The sequence below is a fragment of the Drosophila miranda genome, chromosome 3 (assembly GCF_003369915.1).
Source record: "Drosophila miranda strain MSH22 chromosome 3, D.miranda_PacBio2.1, whole genome shotgun sequence".
Classification (NCBI taxonomy): Eukaryota; Metazoa; Arthropoda; class Insecta; order Diptera; family Drosophilidae; genus Drosophila; species Drosophila miranda.
The window spans coordinates 12,281,318-12,299,201 of NC_046676.1; the positions used below are offsets into that span (position 1 = coordinate 12,281,318).

Below are 17,884 nucleotides of genomic sequence, written 5' to 3' on the forward strand. Positions count from 1 at the left end.
CCTAATAGACACAATAGGAACCCGGATAATATTAAGAAAATAAGAGTTGAGAATAAATTGATTGCCGCAGGCATACGTATCTTTTATACCCGAACGAAACCCGTTTCGTAGAGCAGTCGGGACATCAGCCACAATCGATTCGGATCGCAGACTCAGTCGTCGCTCAGACTTTCGCATAGCTAATTCGTGAAACGGTCAAAAACATCAGTCCGCCTCAGATTTGCTCTTTGCAAGCACGCAACACAACACATGAATTAAGCCCGCTGATACGAACAGAGTGTCTATAATCATCGCTCATTAAGTAGAGATTACCTATTATAATAAACAGAGGTACTACAAGCCTTGCAGGTCGTGCGGCAATTCGAGTATGTTGGAGAAGATTACTGAGTCTTATCAGAAGTAAACAATTAGTGTCTAACAAACGCTTGCACTTAAACGACGACAGCCTTCCACAGCCAATTAATAGACAAATTCCCATTCGAATATAAGCGATGCAATTTGTGTTGCTCTGCTGTTTGCTGCTGGCTCTCCACCCGCAGCCCAGGCCTGTGGAGGGAGCCAAGATACTGGCAGTCTATGCATTTCCAGGTAAGCCAAATACCGAAGGAGTAACTGCTTATTGACTCCATATTTTGGGTGGCAGGAAAGTCGCATTTCATGATGCACACGGCCCTGATGAGGGAGCTCGTCGAGAGCGGCCACCAGGTGACCATGATCACCGCCTTTTCGCTGGAGAAGGAGCAGCTGGGCAGCAACTACACGGAGATTCTGATAGAGCCCGTCTACGACTTCTGGCACGACGGTAAGTGCAGATTCGCCCATCGCCCATCATCCTGCTATTTCTATCCCTCATCTGTCCGCAGTCAAGCTGAGCTTTGGAGCCCAGCACTTGTTCGAGCTGACGCGCATGACAAACTATGATTTCCTGAAGATGCTGGAGATCATCGGGCTGAAAACCACCGAGCACGCCCTCCGGCAGCCCAAGGTTCAGGCCGTGATTCATGCCAAGAAGACGGAAGGAGTCTTCGATCTCCTGCTGGCCGAGCAGTTCTACCAGGAGGCATTCCTGGCCCTTTCACGCATCTACAAGATACCCGTGGTCACGACCAGCACGCTAGGCTACGAGAACCACATGAGCCAGATGATGGGTCTGATCACGCCCTGGTCCTTTGTGCCGCACGGCTTCATGCCGTTCACCGATCGCATGAGCTTCCTGGAGCGGGTTAAGAATTCGTACGCCTCGCTCTACGAGGACCTGGACCGCCTACTCAGCTACTTCCCCAAAATGGATGCCGTATCGAGGGAGTTCTTTGGCCCCGTCCTGGGTGAGTGGAGGTTCCAGTATATGAGAAATGGGAAACCAATTTGTCTGTGCTTGCAGGCGATGTGCCAAAGGTCAGGCAGATGGAGCGGGAGATTTCTCTGATGCTGCTCAACAGTCACGCACCGCTGACCACGGCCCGCCCCACTGTAGACGCCATGGTGCCCGTGGGCGGGATGCACATCTATCCCCCCAAGGCCCTGCCCGCGGACATGCAAGCGTTCTTGGATGGAGCCAGCGAGGGGGCCATCTTCTTCAGCCTGGGCAGCAACGTCCAGAGCAAGGATATGCCCCAGGAGATGCTGCAGCTGTTTCTACAGGTATTTGGCTCTCTGAAGCAGCGAGTGCTGTGGAAGTTCGAGGACGAAAGCCTCCGCCAGCTGCCGTCCAACGTGATGGTCCGCAAATGGCTGCCGCAGGCGGACATCTTGGCCCATCCCCAGGTGAAGGTGTTCATCACCCACGGGGGGCTGTTTGGCACCCAGGAAGGAGTGCACTACGCCGTGCCCATGCTGGGCATCCCCTTCTACTGCGATCAGGTAGGGACTTGCCCCCGAAGTGGCTAAATCATGGCTAATCTTCATCTTTCCACTGACAGCATCTAAACATGAACAAAGCCGTGCTGGGCGGCTATGCCATTAGCCTGCACTTTCAGTCGATCACAAGTGAGGTCCTTGAGCACTCCCTGCTGCAGCTGATCCACAATGCCACCTACAAGGAGAACATTCAGCGCGTTTCGAGCATTTTCCGGGATCGCCCCCAGGAGCCGCGCAAGAGCGCCGTCTATTGGATCGAGTACGTCATCCGCCACAGGGGAGCACCACACATGCGATCCGCAGGCTTGGATCTCAACTGGTTCCAGTTCTATCTGCTGGACGTGATTGCCTTTGTGGTGTCCATCGCCTTGGCCGCTCTGTTGGCCGCCCTTCTTGCCATCCGCCTGCTGATGGGGAGCGACAAGCAGCACAGAAAATCCAAGACACACTGAAAGAGTAGAGCATTATTAATAAATTTGAAATATGACATCTCGAATCTTTCCATCAGTCTGTTATAATAGTTTTTTGTTACTCATCAATTAAACCGATCGTTTGCCGCACGAACAGAGATCGGATTCGTCTAGAGACGAGCACAGGGCTCCACAGCCTGTCTCCGTGACACGCAGCACGAAAAAATAAACTAGTGTTACAGTAGATGAGCCCTAAACTGATTACCATCCCTAGTGGTCAGCCCCAACCAGCCCATCCAGAACACGTTCTCAGTCTTCGGAGAATCGCCGAGTGAATCGGCTGTGGATTGTTGATACAGTGTACAGGCCCGGGAACTCAAAATGGTTTGTTGTTTGGAACCACTGAAAGATCTTTCAAGTCTTTTGCAAACTATTTCACCAGAACGGTCAATTTCGAATCTCCGAGAGGGTTGTAAACAACAATATAAACTTGTTGTGCTGTCTGGGGAAAGTTTCGGTGGTTGGCAGGTGCTTTGTCTTTATCAGTAGCCCACCAAAAATTGGAAATAGGCGGGCTATCAGTGGCACTTTCCGACCTACAGATGCGGTTAACAGATAAGATAATGATGCTTGTTAACCCATCTAGTGCTAAGCAAACTATACGAGTAGTTACCTTTAAGTAGGTCATTGACTTTGCTGAATTACACCTAAACTGTGGCACTTGTGCTCTCCTTTCCAGAAACTGAAATGTATCCTGCTCCTCACGCTGGTAGCTCTTCAGCAGTTGGACCTGGGCGAGGGGTCCCGCATCCTGGCGGCCTTCTTCTTTCCCGGAAAAAGCCACTTCATGATGACGAACGCCATTGTTCGGGAGCTGGTGAAACGCGGACACGAAGTCACCTTTATCACGCCTTTCTCCCTAGCGAAGGAGAACCTGGGACCGAACTACAAGGAGGTGCTGATTGCGCAGTACGATTTCTGGCCAGAAAGTAGGTCGACCCGACCCAACATGGGCATGAACAGCAATAATAGTGCTCTTATCATATAGTTAAGGAGATGACCAAAACCAGTACCATTTTGGAGATGACCGATGTGCCAAACCTGACGTTCGTCAGGCTGATGACGGTGATGGGTGCCCACAGCACGGACTTTGCCTTCGACCAGCCGGAGATACAGGAGATAGTGAATGCCAAGGACAAAGTCGGGAAGTACGATCTGCTGCTGGCGGAGCAGTTCTATAACGAGGGCGCCCTCATTCTGGGGCATCTCTATCAGATCCCCATGATCACCGTCTCGACCTTCGGGTACGCCAACTACCTCAGCCAGCTGGCGGGCATCGTCTCGCCCTGGTCCTATGTGCCCCATGCTTTCATGCCCTACACGGACCGCATGACGCTGTGGGAGCGCATCGGGAATGTGGCCATCTCTGGAACCGAAGATCTCATCAGGGAGTTCTCCTACTATCCCAAGCACGATGCGATTCTGAGGAAGCACTTCTCCCGACTGCTGGACAGGGTTCCGACCATCAAGGAACTGGAGCGGAACATATCCGCCATCCTGCTGAACAACTACATGCCGCTGACCACGACCAGACCCACCTCCTTCAACATGATTCCCGTGGGGGGACTGCACATTCAGCCCCCAAAACCGTTGCCCCAGCATCTGCAGCAGTTCCTCGATGGGGCCACCGACGGAGCCATCTACTTCAGTCTGGGTAAGTGGGCGGTGCAATCATTTTCAGGAGCTCAAGCTGATGGTTCTGCTTCGATCTCCGACTAGGTTCCCAGGTTCGCAGTGCCGATCTCCCGCCCGAGAAGCTAAAGATCTTCCTCGACGTCTTCGGAAGCCTCAAGCAGCGGGTTCTGTGGAAGTTCGAGGATGAGTCGCTGCCCAATCTGCCGGCCAACGTGAAGGTGCAGAACTGGTTGCCGCAGGGGGATATCCTAGCACATCCCAATGTCAAGGTCTTCATCGCCCACGGCGGACTCTTCGGCACGCAGGAAGCAGTTTACAATGGGGTCCCGATGCTGGGAATGCCCGTCTATTGCGATCAGCATCTGAACATCAATCAAGGCAAACAGGCCGGCTATGCGCTGGGCCTGGACTATCGCACTGTCTCCGAGGATCAGCTGCGATCCTCGCTCACCGAACTCCTCCAGAACCCCAAGTATAGAACCAAAATGCAACAGGCCTCGCGAGTCTTCAGGGATCGCCCCTTGAGTGCAATGGACACTGCCATGTACTGGATCGAGTACGTGATCGAGCATCGCGGAGCCCCGCATCTGGTGGCCTCTGGCGTGGAGCTGCCCTGGTACCAGTTCTACCTCCTGGACATCGTAGCCCTGGCCCTGGCCATCGTTCTCCTGCCCATCGTGGCCCTCTGCTGTCTGTGCCGCAGCTCCAAATCGAAGAGGGAGCCAAGGAAGAAGGCCAAGCGCAACTAATTGGAACCAAAACTTGTTTTATTTTATTTTTAGAAACAGACGGGATTACAATTATGTTAGATATTTCGCAATTATTAAATTAATAGTAAATTTTGAATAATAATAATTTCGTAATACATTTCTAGGGCAACAGATGGCTGGCTAAATAATTGAGAAGGAAGCTGGCGAGAAGCGTACAAAGACCGCTCCCAACTAACTGAACCGGATGCTGAAATATGTCACGAGAATTAGCTTGGGATCATGGGATCGAGGGATCTGGTCGGGGCTTCGATCGGAGCAGCCTTGGGTTAGGGATCATACAGAAGCATCTTTGTGTAAGTGTGGGTGTGGGTGTGTATTGTGTTCGTGTTTGTGTTTGTGCGCGATCTCTAATGGCTTATGACCATGGACTTCTTTACCTTCTTCTCTTTCTTCTCGTGGGTGATGGTTACTTCCTCTGTCAAAGAAAGAAGAATATGAGATTTTCTCTGGATTAGGGATTAATCTGGATTAGGGATGTACCTTCGAACTTGGTGGGCAACTGCCGGACCGTCTCGATGGTCTTGACATTCTTCTCTCCGGGCTCGATGATCTCCTCCTCGTACTCCTCGATGATCTCCTCTTCGTCGGTGTCATCGGGATTCAATTTAGCACTAGGCACGGGATCGAACACCGTCTTTACGGCCTTCTTAACGATGCCCTCAGCGGTGACGGTGGTGTAGTGGTACTCGGTGCCGCCCTCGATCTTGATCGTCTCAACGGTGGTGACATCCCCGGGATTCTCTGAGGGCACAATCTTCTTGGTGCCCGACTCGGACTTGAGCTTCTTGGTGGAGGTCACGTTCTTGTGCTTCTCGGCATCCTTGAGCGTCTTCTTGTACTGCCTGATCTCCTCCTCGGTCAGCTCCACTTCCTCTTCCTCGTAGACGGTCTTCGATGTAGTGATGGTCTTTCCGGACTCCAGCTGCGTGTTATAGGTGTACTCCACGCCGCCGGGCACGCGCTTGGAGGCCACGGTCGTGCTGTCGTTCTGCACAAAGTCCGCCGGCGGTGGTGGGGCCGAGGACTTGGGCTTCTTCTTCTGCTTCTTGTCGCTTGAGGAGGTGGAGGAGGTAATGGCCTTGATGTTCTGCTCCTGCAGCGAGTTCTTGCGCACCGTGCGGTTGTTCTCCGTGATCTCGATGTTCTGAGTCACGGAGACACGCCTCTCGATGGTTGTGTCCTCGCGGTAGTTGGACTGCTGGTCGCTGGAGTTCTGCACCACGTTCTTCTGCTGCTGCTGCACCTTCTGGACGACGCGGCGAGAGGACTCCGTGGAGTCGGTTGAGTCCACCGACGACTTGCGGGTCACGTTCTTCTTGCTCTTGTTCACCTTCGTGGTGGTGTTCTCATTCACCTCCGTGGGCACTGAATCGTAGAAGGTCTTGGTGCGCATGCTCCTGGTGCCGTCCTCGTTGATGGTGGTGTACACTTCCTCGTAGCCGCCCTCGATGGCGCGGGTCAGCATCGTGGTGCGTTCGTCGATGCGGATCTCCTTGCCCAGCCGCTTCTGGATGAGCTTCTTGTTTTGCTGCTCCTTCAACAGGTCCTCCTGGCTGACCGGCTTGGGGTCCCAGAAGGTCCGCACCTGCGTCTTCACGGTACCATTCGGCTGGGGCGTGGTGGTGATCATCTCGTATCCGCCCTCGATCAGCTTGTACTGGGTGCTGGCGCCAGTCGCCCTGTCGAACTCCACCTTACCATCCTGGATGTCCGCGGAAGTCAGTTGCTCTGTGATGGGGGTTTCATGTGGATGGATTAGTGGGTGTGGACCAGTGTCTGGGTGTAGTGTCTACGCAACCATTGATTCATTCATTCCATTCCTAACATCGAGCGTGTGTGTGTGGTGGGGGTTAATAGTCGTGTCTAGTGTTAGGGTTAGTTTCGCTGCATCTGCGTATCCGCAGCACTTGAGGCCTTACGTCTATTATTAGTTTTCCTATCACTAAGTTTTCCTAGGTGAGTCTACGATATTGCAATTGGTTTCCTCCTTAAGGCAGCCTGGCGGTTAGTAAGCGATTTACACAGCATTCCATTCGATTCGATTCAATTCCATTTAGTTATTCGTTCCTGTTCGTTGGGGTGGGGCCTCTCTCAGCTCTGTTTCCTGCTTAGACGTGCACGGGTTGGGGCTCGGGATCCAAATGCAGTTGCAACCGCCTGGGCCGACACGCCAGGTGTGGCAGGCAGCTGTAGTGCATCAGCAGGTTCAGTAATTGCTATTTAAACTTACGCACCGCCCGCTGGCGGCTGGCCTTGTTACTGGAGCTGCCACTGTTCCCCGGCTGTTGCTGCATGGTGATGTGCTGCTGGCTCGACGTCTCTGCTGTCTGGGATGCCTGTGGCTGTGGCTGCGGCTGGGGCTGGGGCTGGGCCTGGGCCCTGGCCTGGGACTGTGGCTGTTGTCGCATCTGTGGCTGAGGATGCTGTGTGGAAACAGTGACCGAGCCGGAAGCAGGTCTCTCAGCGTTAGTTGCAAGTTTGTTAGTTGCGGCTTTTGTGCGGGGACTGGGGCGAGGCGGTTGGTCAGGCTCCGGCTGCGGCTCTGGCACCGGCACAGGCACCGGCTGCAGACCAGGACGAGGGCTGGGCTTCCCTTGAGGCTTGTCGGAGGTCCTTTGCGGTTCAGTTGGATGCTGCACCAGTTTGATTGCGGTTTCGATTATCAATTGATTTAAGCTTAGTGTGTTAGCATTATCGCTATCATTATCTGTGTCAGTATCGTTATCTGGAAAATGTGGTTAGTGTTAGGGCGACATTCGATATCATTTTCATGTGATTTATCTACAGCGACAGTGAGATGCAATGAGAGTGGATGGTGGCGCATGGAATTGATGAGGTGCTGGCTCTTACAGCTAAGATTCTATGGTGGATGGATGGATGGTTGGTGGCATAGATGGATGTGGTGCAGTGGTGCACTTCCCAAAGGCTTAAAAGTAAACAACTGAAAAGTGACAAATGCAGAAAAATAAACTCTCAGTTGCGAACCGATTGATTGACTGATCGACTGACTGTCTGACTGACTGACGAAGGGATACAACTTAGGACTAAAATAAAAATGCACATTTAAAAACAGAATTTCACAAATGTCACAAGGTGTTTGTGTTGTAGTTTTTGTGGTTGGGGTTTCTTTGTGGTTCTTGAATAAATATTAAGACAATATTCCAAAGTAAATTATAACATAAATGGTACGAGTATATATATATATATGTAGATAGAAAATATATTAGCATTCCACTGCAAAAAAAAAACACTCGAAACAAACATCTGAAGATGTGGCAATGGAAGGGGTTGACGGGGCAAGGCACACACACAAAGATACAGATACAGATACAGATACAGACAGAGACACAACTGCCACAAGAGTTCAGTTTTGGAGATTTATTTTATTCTAGATTTATTTATACACACTTTTGCTTGATTTTTATTCATATTGAAAACATATCTATCTACATATGTTTAGGGGGATAGGGAACACGTGGAGTGGGAGAGGGCTGCTGGAGAGAGTATTTATGCTCCAATGAATTTGTGGATGCAGATGAACAGTCATCGCCATAAATCGGTAAACACACGTACGAGTACGAGTACGAGTACGTGTACGAGTGCGAGTACGAGTACTGGCAAAAGTACAACATTTTCAATTAAAATACAATGAAGTGTAAAAGTTTGTGGCGGGGCCAAGTTTTGTGGGCGTGTTTATGTGTATGTGTGGGAGCTGATGCAGAGAGGTGGCAACTGTGCCAAGTGCCACATGGCTGCTGTCGAGAGCAGCAGCCACACGAGTGAGTGAAAAAAGTTTAATTTGAAAACTTAATTAAAATTTCTGTGCGTATTTTTCATTTTTTCCGCCTCACTTTCCCTAACAAGATGGCCTGCCTGCTGCCACGAGGAGCGTGTTTGAGTGTGAGTGGTTGTGGTTGTGGGTGTGTGTGTGTGTGTGTGTGCGTGTGTTGGTGGGGAGCAAATAAAAATTGCATTTATGACACTCGGAAGTATTCGCTCGACAACATTTTTGGCACAGAAGGGCGCTTCAGCATGCTCATGAAACCTTAAATTTCAATTAGAGTTTTGGTCCTTGAAATTGACAGCACTCTGCCGCTGTCGCTGCCTCTCTTTAAGTGTGTGTGTGTGTGTGTGTGTGTGTGGTGAGGGGGTATCTCTGTGTGTGTTTGATTGTGTGCGTAACAAAAAAGTGGCAACAAAACGACGAAAAACGAACGGTTTATGCGTTTCTTCTGCTGTGTTTTGTTCTGTTCTGTTCTACGTGTAGGTTCGATTCTATTTTATTGTGTTGTGTCTATGATGAACTACCGGTTTGGTCGGTCTCCGGCTCGGGCTTCTTGTCCAGCGTCTGCGAGATCTTCTTCCAGATGTTGTCGAACGAGTCGGCGCCCGAGTAGTCGATCTGTCCCGACTCCCAGCACTGGCGCCGCATCAGACTCTCGTAGGCCTCCTGTTCGGGCGACCGCTGCACACCGATCTGCAGCTGCGACAGGGCTCCAGCCAGACCAGCCTGAAAGTAGGCAATGGAAGGTGAGTGGGGGCTCTAAAACTATTTTCGGTTGGGCGGGTAGGTGTTCAAGGGGTGGGGGGGTTGCTGGAGTGCTGGGGCATACATGCATTGTGTGCGGTTACAAATTAAACATTTATTAGCCAGGCGACAACATTGAAATGTTAGTTGGGGACACTCTACGGTACACAGGACGTATGATTAATATGACAACAGAATGCTACTCGAGGCATAAATCATGATGCATTGCGGGTGCGGCTCCTGCTGCTGCTGTTTCTGCTGCTGCTGCTGCTGCTTACGGTTGCAACTCATGTCCGGGCGACCTTGTGGTAGATTACTATGCGGAATGGAGGCGATACGAGAGGGAGAGAGCTGGAAATGGCATGCAACACAAGGATGAGATGGCTTCTACTCCTTCTACTGATGATGATGACGATGGCGGCCGTATGAATTGCTGTTCACGTTCAACCGGGCGAGTGCAAACTAATAAATCAACAGATGCACTCATCCCCAGGCGGAGGACAGCCACCACATGAGCCATTCAATAGCTAACAATGGACAAAGGACGGTGGGAAAAGGACGCAGGACAATGACAATGACAATGACAATTCGTATGCAAAACAGTGACTGGTCAGCACGAAACCATGAGATTACATTATCACTAGCACTAGCACTAGGACAGGCACTAGGACACCACTATCCAATGCAGGGGTCTGGAGATTGGTGTTTGGTGTTTGGAGGGTGTTCAGGTGCGGGTGCGGGTTCGGGTCGGAGGCCAGAGAGATTGATTGCCTTTACCTCAGGCTGCACTCCGGCTGCGACTTCTGGCTGCTCTTTTTTCGAACTCTTTCTTACTCTCTGACTACGCGCGGAATGATGAGGCGAGGGCGTGGCAGTGGTTGTGGCTGTGGCAGTGGCAGTGGGCGAGGGCTTGGCATGTTCTGGTGGGATTGGGTGTGCATTCAGTTCATTGGAATTCACATCCTTGGACGTGAGCTTCTCGGCAGTTGCATAGCCATTCGGATTGGCATTATCATTGCCAAAGGCAGTGCTGGCAGTGGGTGTAGGAGTAGGAGTGGTGGGTGGTGACGGTGGTTCTGGTTGTGGGCATGCGTCGGGGGCTGTCCACTCGTCATCGTTTGCATGCTCATTGTCCTGCTCATGGTCGCTATGGTGACTCTCATGCTCCGGCTCTGGGCTCTCTTGCCTCCGCTCCAGATTCTCGTAGTAATCTGCCCAAGGATCGCGGAACTCGCGGACGTGCAACAGGTGGTGCAGCTGCTGCTGCTGCTGGTAGTACTCGTGCTGCCCATCCGATGGCCGGTGGTCCGCCTCGGAGCGGCCTTGCAAGTGCCTTAGGTTTAAGCAAAGCCACTGGCGAATGCGATGTTAGAGATACGATACGGGTTTATAGAGTATAGCGATCCGGGTATTATTTATGGCAATTTACAGAATTTACAGAATGCGCAAAACATAGGAAAGTAAGAGTTGGAAAATAAAAGTAAATGAAAAGTAAATCAATTTGCAAAAATAAAGAAAACAAACACAAGGGAAATACACAGACACAGACACAGTCACAGTCACAGACACAAGGGAAAAGAAAGAGTGAAAGGAAAACAACAAAAAAAAAACTGTGTGCGTGTGTATGCTTGTGTGTGGTGTGTGTGGGTGTGTGTGTGGATGGGATATAGGAGGATCTATAATGATTCAAGAGAGATTTCTGGCACCCACCCATCCCTGAATCATTTCCATCTATCGATGGCGTAGACCGAAACATTTCCCTGGCTTTCGGCCAAATTGATGCAAATTAGAAAAACAGAAACGAAAAGAGCACACTAAGACAATTACACACACACACACACAGATAGAACAGTGGGACAAATATTACAAAAAAATATATGCAATATGTGAAAAGAAATTCAATTCGCGAGTCTGTCTGTCTGTCTAAAAAAGAGGTTACTCTGGGGCGTAGCTGCTAATTGAATGAAAATCAACAGAAAATCGAAAATCGAAAACCGAAAGTAAACCCCAAACCAAAGAAAAGACATACATACAACAGATCTTTAAAGTGGAACAAAGGAGGAACGAGAGATGATATAGAGAGGAAAACGAGGTCAGCTATCGGCAAGAAATAGCAAATAATAGATCGAATCTGAGAAATATTTGGCGGGTTATTTACAATGCTTCGTGAATAGATAGAGATGTATCAATAAATAAATATTGGCAAAGTAAATAAAGAGATAATTGATATTTACACTTGGATTTGTGCTCTTTGGGGGCTCTACAGATCTACGAATCTTGTGGGTGAGGAGTGCTATCGGCTATTACAGATCTTCTTACCTCTGGATTGAACCCCTGGACTGCTTGGGCTGCGTCGGGCTTATCACTAGCAACAGTTCCTTGCGTTTTCTTGCGGTTAGCGGATTGAGATACGAAGCAAAGTGGGGTGGGGGCAATACATTGGGTTAGAACAATACAAATTCTGGTGTTAGCTTTGGGTTTTTGTTATCATTTGATACATTTCAAACAAGAGATAAGATACGTAGAGTCGGAGCAAGGAGGCTGGAAATCGAACGAGCGCGGCGGGGAGTATCCAGATATGCAGATAAAGAGAGTCCATAGAGATCGCTTACCATTTCGCTGGACAGGGACTGGATCACAGTATCACAGAAGATGTTCCACCAGAGCTGAATCAGGTCCTGGGCGTGGGCATAGTCCGAGGACACGGCGGCCGTCTTCGTCTCAGAGTTGAACTGGATCAGCCAGGGCTTGAGCTTGCCGGCGAAATGCAAAATCTTAATCTTATCTCTGAACCTGCAAGGAGGAACGGCGAAGGATTAGCCACTAGTCCCACGGGAAGGGGTTGGGATGGTCGACTTACTGCTTGAAGGCGGGCAGATAGCAGTAGGAGGCATAGGCCGTCACATTGTATACGAATGGCAAATGCTTCTTGATGTCCGCCGTCGCCCAGTCCGCGAAGAACTGATTCAGCAGGCCCTGGTCACCGCCGTCGAAGCTGCCGTTCTTTATGGCGAACTCTGTGATCTTGCCGAAGGTATCCAGGCTGGGTCTGAACACGAACACGCCGGAGTTGAAGCAATCGGGCCAGCTGACATCCGGAGCAGCCGAGAGTTCCTCGCGCTCGAAGAGCTCATCGACATTTTGCAGGACCTTCAGCGAAGAGGAGACTGTTAAGGAGCAGCACTAGGAGTAGACTGTGGATCTTACCAAGGTATCTGCATCGAGGAAGACGCACTTCTCGAACTGCACCAGACGCCAGCAGTGCAGCTTTGTGAACGTCACGCCCAGTTCCGGGCGGGAGAGCAGGGCCAAGTTCGCCGCATCCTGTGAGTCCAGCACATTCACCTCTTGTACAACATTGTACACGTCCTTAAGTCTGTCGCGCATCGCCTCCGACACGGTGGGCGTCACCAGCACGGCCAGCTGGTGGGCGGTCCCGGCCCGCTTCAGGGAGTGGGCCAGCACCAGGGCACCCAGGGAGTACGTGTCATTTGTCGTCAGCGTCACCCAAGCGAACTCTGTGGAGGAGAGGGACGAATCGAATGGAAATGTTTTAGATACGGATAGCCGGCTTGGAGGGAGATACATGTGTAAATATTGCCACGATTGCAGTTACAAGGCACGTTTCAGAGCAGCAGCTTCATTTTTTAGCGGTTTGCATATTTCGGATTCGGCAAATAAAACAACGGAGAGCATCCACGGTATAGATTATAAATAAATAAGCATTCTTTTGCCATATGGAAAAGCACAGAGATCCCATTCAGATAGATATGTATGGTATCTGCGGACGTGTGCGAATCCCAATCTGCGTCAGCAGTGGGCGGGGCACGCGGCATCCACATGCAGCGAATTTTCATTTGCTTTTGTTAGAGAAGCAACAACTGTAAAGCGCAAAATAAAAAGCAAAGACCTATAGAACAAATCATAAAGAATTGGCGAAAATCGAGCAGAACATATTTCAGGCGCATCGGCAACGGCAACGTTGGACGAGCAATTAGAATTTTGCGTAGTTGGCGTTTAGTTGGGCGAAAGCTATAGATAGAATATAATATATGATAATTTATCTCCGAGATGTACATCAGTGTGGGGAGCTGGCGAATATGCGGTTTCCTAGATATATTCCCTTCCTCACTTGTTGTGGAATTAGTTTCTACGGTTAGATTTTCGGTATATTTTTACAAATCTGTGGGTTTGTGGGGTTGATCAACTAGTTGATCTCTTCCGGTTTGGTTAGTTAAGGATTATTCATTCCCCAACTTCTTGTTCTCCTGGAGTACCTTCCATTTCTCCTGGTTACCCCTCAGAAATGATGTTAAAATTAATGGCAATTAATCCATGCATTCTTGTTGTGTTGAAAATTAAAAATTCATTAGAGTTAAAATAGAGATACAAATTAATTATAGTTTTATTTCCAATTTTGATTATTGACAAGTTGAATTTCGAACATTATTGTTTGGTATCAAGTGCTACAAAATCAGAGATCATTTGTAGATATACATATATGTACATATGTATGTATATCAGTGATGTAGTATATATAATCTTTGTACATTTGGTTGGACTAACTTTAGTGGGGTTAAGTGTCAGATTAGATTAGAGAGTTCTGTATTCATTGGATTTAGAAGCGCACTTGAAAGGAGCGGTGAAAGCGTGGAGTACAAAAAGTGGATGGATTACAAAAACTACCTTCTCGCTGCTACGGACACACATCCGTACGGGTACGGGTACGGGTACGGATGCGGACACGGATGAGGATGCAGATGCGGATACGGATACGGTTGGATAACATTGCATTCGTTTGCTTTTGAGCAGCAGCTGGTGATGAGGTTCGATCGTGGTTTCTGCCTGGCCCTCCATCTATATCTTCTTCTATATACAACTTATGTGTTTGCTTGTGTGTGCGTGTGTGTGTGCGGTGTGTGTATGTGTACAAGTGTGGGGCTTATGCTTTCTTTTCTCATGATTCGTAGTGCCTAAAATAAAAATGAAATCATTTACTCTGGGCCGAAACGAGAATGGTTTTTAATAACTTCTGACTTACCAGATACGAAAAAAACACAATGACAAAAAAGATTCACAAGACAATAAGAGAAAACGATCAAAAGGAATTTCACTCCGCCCCATAAATCGGGCGATTTAGATAAAATAAAATAAACAACACTTGGTCTAAATTTAGACCTCCACAACTGTTGAGAATGTTGAAACCTGTCAAACGGAATGGCGACGCGACATTTTCCTTAAAAATATGCTTAAACATAAACTTAGAAATACTCGTATATAAATTAGCACGTTCTTTGACAGCTAATTGTTTCCAGTGTAGAAAGCTTAAGCTTCGCTCTTGCCGGAAGCTCGCTCTCTCTTCCAACAGACCCTGCGAGTGTCTGCGCTCTTTTATCATGCGCAGTAGTACGTATGACAGTAGCACAATAAAGCTGATAAACGACCCGTCAAAAGCGAGAGCGTGAAAGGGCCGCCTTCTGAGTCTAGGTCTAGGTTGAGCGAGTGCTCATTGGGGCATGATGGGGGGTATCACCTATCAGATTGGGGAAAGGCTCATCATGAATGGTGTCGGAAATTATGTGAATGACAGACCCGAGGCCTTGAGGGGCCCAGACCTGCTCCGCCCATTCCCATGCCCACACATCCCAGCCCCGAAACCCGTTTGCCAATCCACAGAAATGCCACATGGGGTGCAGTGGGGGAATGTGGAACGAAGAATGAGGGATGGGATGGGCGACCGGCGAGGCGACACCAACGCACAAATTGGCGAGTGCAAGGCGAGAAACAAGTTCTGCGGGAACACATGGATGAGGTGTGTATCTGCTAGACGGCGAATGTATCTGTGTGTCCGCCGTTGCCGAAAGAGCAGACAGACCACTAAAAATAGCCGGGTAAATGTGAAATGAAATGAAATTGTAGCGCGACAACAACAGCCTCATAGTCATCTTCAGCCCCTGCGGCATCTGCTGGTAGCGATGCAGTGGTACAGGCACCTCAGCGGTGGCCTGCTTCTGCTGGAGATCCCTATCCTATTAAGTCCCCCATGGGCAAAAACCCAGACACACACAGCTGCAGAGGCCGATGATTAATGCGGGCATAAACTCATGCAGATTTTATGGATCGTGGAAATTTGGGGAATATGTATATAGTGGGCGGCTTTTGGTCCGAAACAAGGAATGTTTCATTTTCGTGTGAAAAGATTTTTCGAGAATTAAATACATATAGATATTTTCGAGCGAACAAAACTTGTTAGCGCCTGTCGCCAGCCATAATTCCGAGCGATAAATATGTATAACAGCGTTATAAATAGAAAAACATCTATGAAATGAATATATATAGACTTATAGGATCATGTGCATATATAGTGTGTTTAGTGCATCTTCAAACATGCCAAGGCGAATCTCAATGGGATTTTGATTTGGATTTGGGATGTGAGAGATGCGGAAATTACGCTGATAAAGCTGATTTGATGCTGCCTGGCGCTACTGGGTCAGAGAGCAGAAAGCAGAGCTAAAAGTGGAGCAACAAAAAATCAATATGCGGCGACAATCAAGTCACAACAAATCCCCTTAGCCCCCCATCCCCTCTCCTTCTCAAAGCATAACTGTCAAGCGCTTCTCTCTTTTGGTCTCTCTTTCTCTTCCTCTCTCTCTCTCTCTCTACCTTCCCCTGCCTGCCATAACATAACGCTTATCAGTTGTCAGCAGTTTATGTAAAAAACTGTGAAAAAATTGAGATTTGATATCAAACGGATCGGAATTCTATACAGACCGCTTCTAAAAATACTGGAAAAAATATGAAAACATACAAGGAGTCTGAGCAAGACAAGGTGGCTAGCATTAATCGATCAAATATATTAATTTATAATTAATTAATTAATTAATAATAATTTTTAAAAATCTAGCGTAATTCGAGTATTATCTTGTTTGTTGTCCAAAAAAGTATAAACAAAGCGTGTTTTGATAAGAATATGTGATAAAAATCAATTAAATGATTGGTTTGATTAAATTAAAAAAAAATTTAATTAAAAAAAATCGTGTCGAGACGCAGGTCAAATCAAGGTCATTTTGGCTTGTTGCAACGCGGGGTCAAATTAAGGTCATGTCGCAAACTGACGTGTATGTATGTAAAATGTAAAGTAAAGTAAATGTGAATGTAACGTGAAGTTACGTGTGTGTGCGAATCCGCGAAAGCGGTGGAAGAAAAAAATGAAAACAAAACAAAAAAAGACTCGTTATCGATCTCGTTGCACGTTTTTGCTATCGACTTTTTGCCACTCTAATCTCTAATATTTACATCCATCAATTATATCATTTTATCAATAAAATGAGGATTTTCGACATCCAAAACTAACTTTTGGTGGAGCCTCGCCTCCACAAGTGTTTGGATCCATTTGCATGTGAGTGACGTGACTGACGACTTCAGAGCACATCAACACACCGGCTCAGAGCCCAGCAGATCATGTTGAAAAGGAACGCACGCACAAAAGTAACAAAGTTTTCAAAACTAAAATTTTTAGCTAAATCGAATTCTTCCAAGCGAAATGTTATGAAATTTGAGAGTTGCAGCGGGGCGAGGCTTAACGGTAGTTTGTGGAATTAATAAAAACAAGTGCAGGAAAGAGCAAGGAGCATCCACTTGGGGCAGGTTCCTTCTGAAGTTGGAGTTTGAGTTGGAGCTGCAGCCATGCCATGCATATAAACACACACACACACACACTTTTTCTTTTCTTTATTCGCATTTGCCTTTTGCTGGTGGCTGCTGCACTCTGCGTCCGAATCAACGATTGCGGGGGAGTAGTGCATTTTGAAACTTACGGCTCATTTTGTTAGGTTTTCTTTTTGTTTAAATTCGTTAAATTAAAGCACACGCGGCGGCGAGTCCTTTATTCTTCTGTACGGGGTGGGTGGGGCGTGCCCGTTAAGCTTTCACACGGCGGCCGAGAGCGAGTCAGAGTCGAACTAGGGGGAGCGTTTGCGTTCCGTTTGGGGCGAGCGATGGCGAGAGAATGAAACGGCCGTGGCGCTGCGGTGGGCAATAAATGCTATGTACCGATGAAAACGGGGGACGCAGCCGACGGCAGGCAGAAGGCAACCGCAAAAGCCGGCGGGAGATCTGTTCGCAAAAGTGTGTGTGTGTGCGAGCATGAGAAGAGGGAGGGTGCGTTCGCCGCCAGTTGAAGAGGAAGGCGCCAAGAGAAAATTTATTTAGCATTACACTCGCTTGGATTTCATTTCTGCTTCTTCTTTGGCTCTTGGCTGTGACACGCCGGCTATATGTACATTTCTGGACCGGCTGGTGGAGAGGAGAGAGCGAATATGTGCGAATATCACAGCAAAAGAAAATCACGATTGGTGCTCAGCTAAGAGCACTTACCAGCACTGTTTTTTGAGCGCGCACATTTAAAATCGAAAACAGTTGATGAGCGGAAAATCCCGAACAACAACAACACCAAAATCCTCTTGCAACCCAAGCCGATTGAAACGCCTGCTTCTCACCTACAAACAATGGAATCATGCCTCGACGATAGCTGTCCATCAATATAACCACAGTCTTACAGGGAGGCATTAAGGTCCGTTGCTGTTCATTCCACTTTCAATTACATGAAGTTTAAATCTGTCTGG

The 17,884-nt window shown here is 48.4% G+C and overlaps 4 protein-coding genes across 4 annotated transcripts; 2 read left to right on the forward strand and 2 right to left on the reverse strand.

Moving 5' to 3' along the window:
* The first annotated feature begins 122 nt into the window (after positions 1–122).
* On the forward strand, positions 123–2,353 carry LOC108158481 (UDP-glucuronosyltransferase 2B13). The gene is made up of 5 exons (XM_017290788.2): positions 123–588; positions 644–802; positions 864–1,325; positions 1,382–1,860; positions 1,920–2,353. The coding sequence occupies exons 1-5, from the start codon at positions 492–494 to the stop codon at positions 2,307–2,309; spliced, it is 1,587 nt and encodes a 528-aa protein (XP_017146277.1). The 5' UTR covers positions 123–491; the 3' UTR covers positions 2,310–2,353.
* Positions 2,354–2,566: 213 nt separating this feature from the next.
* Positions 2,567–4,929, forward strand: LOC108158482 (UDP-glucuronosyltransferase 2C1). The gene is made up of 4 exons (XM_017290789.2): positions 2,567–2,651; positions 3,007–3,256; positions 3,316–3,981; positions 4,047–4,929. Exons 1-4 carry the CDS (start codon positions 2,649–2,651, stop codon positions 4,709–4,711), a joined length of 1,584 nt encoding a protein of 527 aa, XP_017146278.1. The 5' UTR covers positions 2,567–2,648; the 3' UTR covers positions 4,712–4,929.
* A 136-nt stretch (positions 4,930–5,065) lies between these two features.
* On the reverse strand, positions 5,066–17,168 carry LOC108158484. The gene is made up of 3 exons (XM_017290792.2): positions 17,078–17,168; positions 5,213–6,460; positions 5,066–5,147 (listed from the first exon to the last, which is right to left on the reverse strand). Exons 1-3 carry the CDS (start codon positions 17,082–17,084, stop codon positions 5,080–5,082), a joined length of 1,323 nt encoding a protein of 440 aa, XP_017146281.1. The 5' UTR covers positions 17,085–17,168; the 3' UTR covers positions 5,066–5,079.
* LOC117188123 (glycogenin-1) lies at positions 7,795–17,168 on the reverse strand. The gene is made up of 5 exons (XM_033391471.1): positions 17,078–17,168; positions 12,468–12,778; positions 12,121–12,410; positions 11,873–12,053; positions 7,795–9,242 (listed from the first exon to the last, which is right to left on the reverse strand). Exons 1-5 carry the CDS (start codon positions 17,082–17,084, stop codon positions 9,027–9,029), a joined length of 1,005 nt encoding a protein of 334 aa, XP_033247362.1. The 5' UTR covers positions 17,085–17,168; the 3' UTR covers positions 7,795–9,026.
* Positions 17,169–17,884: the final 716 nt, after the last annotated feature.

Bases quoted from the DNA above. Each gene is read 5' to 3' on its own strand.
- LOC108158482 (XM_017290789.2), top strand. The intron at 3,257-3,315 runs GTAGGTCGACCC...CTTATCATATAG, and splicing joins GTACGATTTCTGGCCAGAAA to TTAAGGAGATGACCAAAACC. The intron at 3,982-4,046 runs GTAAGTGGGCGG...ATCTCCGACTAG, and splicing joins AGCCATCTACTTCAGTCTGG to GTTCCCAGGTTCGCAGTGCC.
- LOC108158484 (XM_017290792.2), bottom strand. The intron at 5,148-5,212 runs GTACATCCCTAA...TTTCTTTGACAG, and splicing joins GTTGCCCACCAAGTTCGAAG to AGGAAGTAACCATCACCCAC.
- LOC117188123 (XM_033391471.1), bottom strand. The intron at 12,411-12,467 runs GTAAGATCCACA...TCTTCGCTGAAG, and splicing joins TCCTCGATGCAGATACCTTG to GTCCTGCAAAATGTCGATGA. The intron at 12,054-12,120 runs GTAAGTCGACCA...TCCTCCTTGCAG, and splicing joins TATCTGCCCGCCTTCAAGCA to GTTCAGAGATAAGATTAAGA.
- LOC108158481 (XM_017290788.2), top strand. From the start codon at position 492: ATGCAATTTGTGTTGCTCTGCTGTTTGCTGCTGGCTCTCCACCCGCAG. The intron at 803-863 runs GTAAGTGCAGAT...ATCTGTCCGCAG, and splicing joins CTACGACTTCTGGCACGACG to TCAAGCTGAGCTTTGGAGCC. The intron at 1,326-1,381 runs GTGAGTGGAGGT...CTGTGCTTGCAG, and splicing joins GTTCTTTGGCCCCGTCCTGG to GCGATGTGCCAAAGGTCAGG.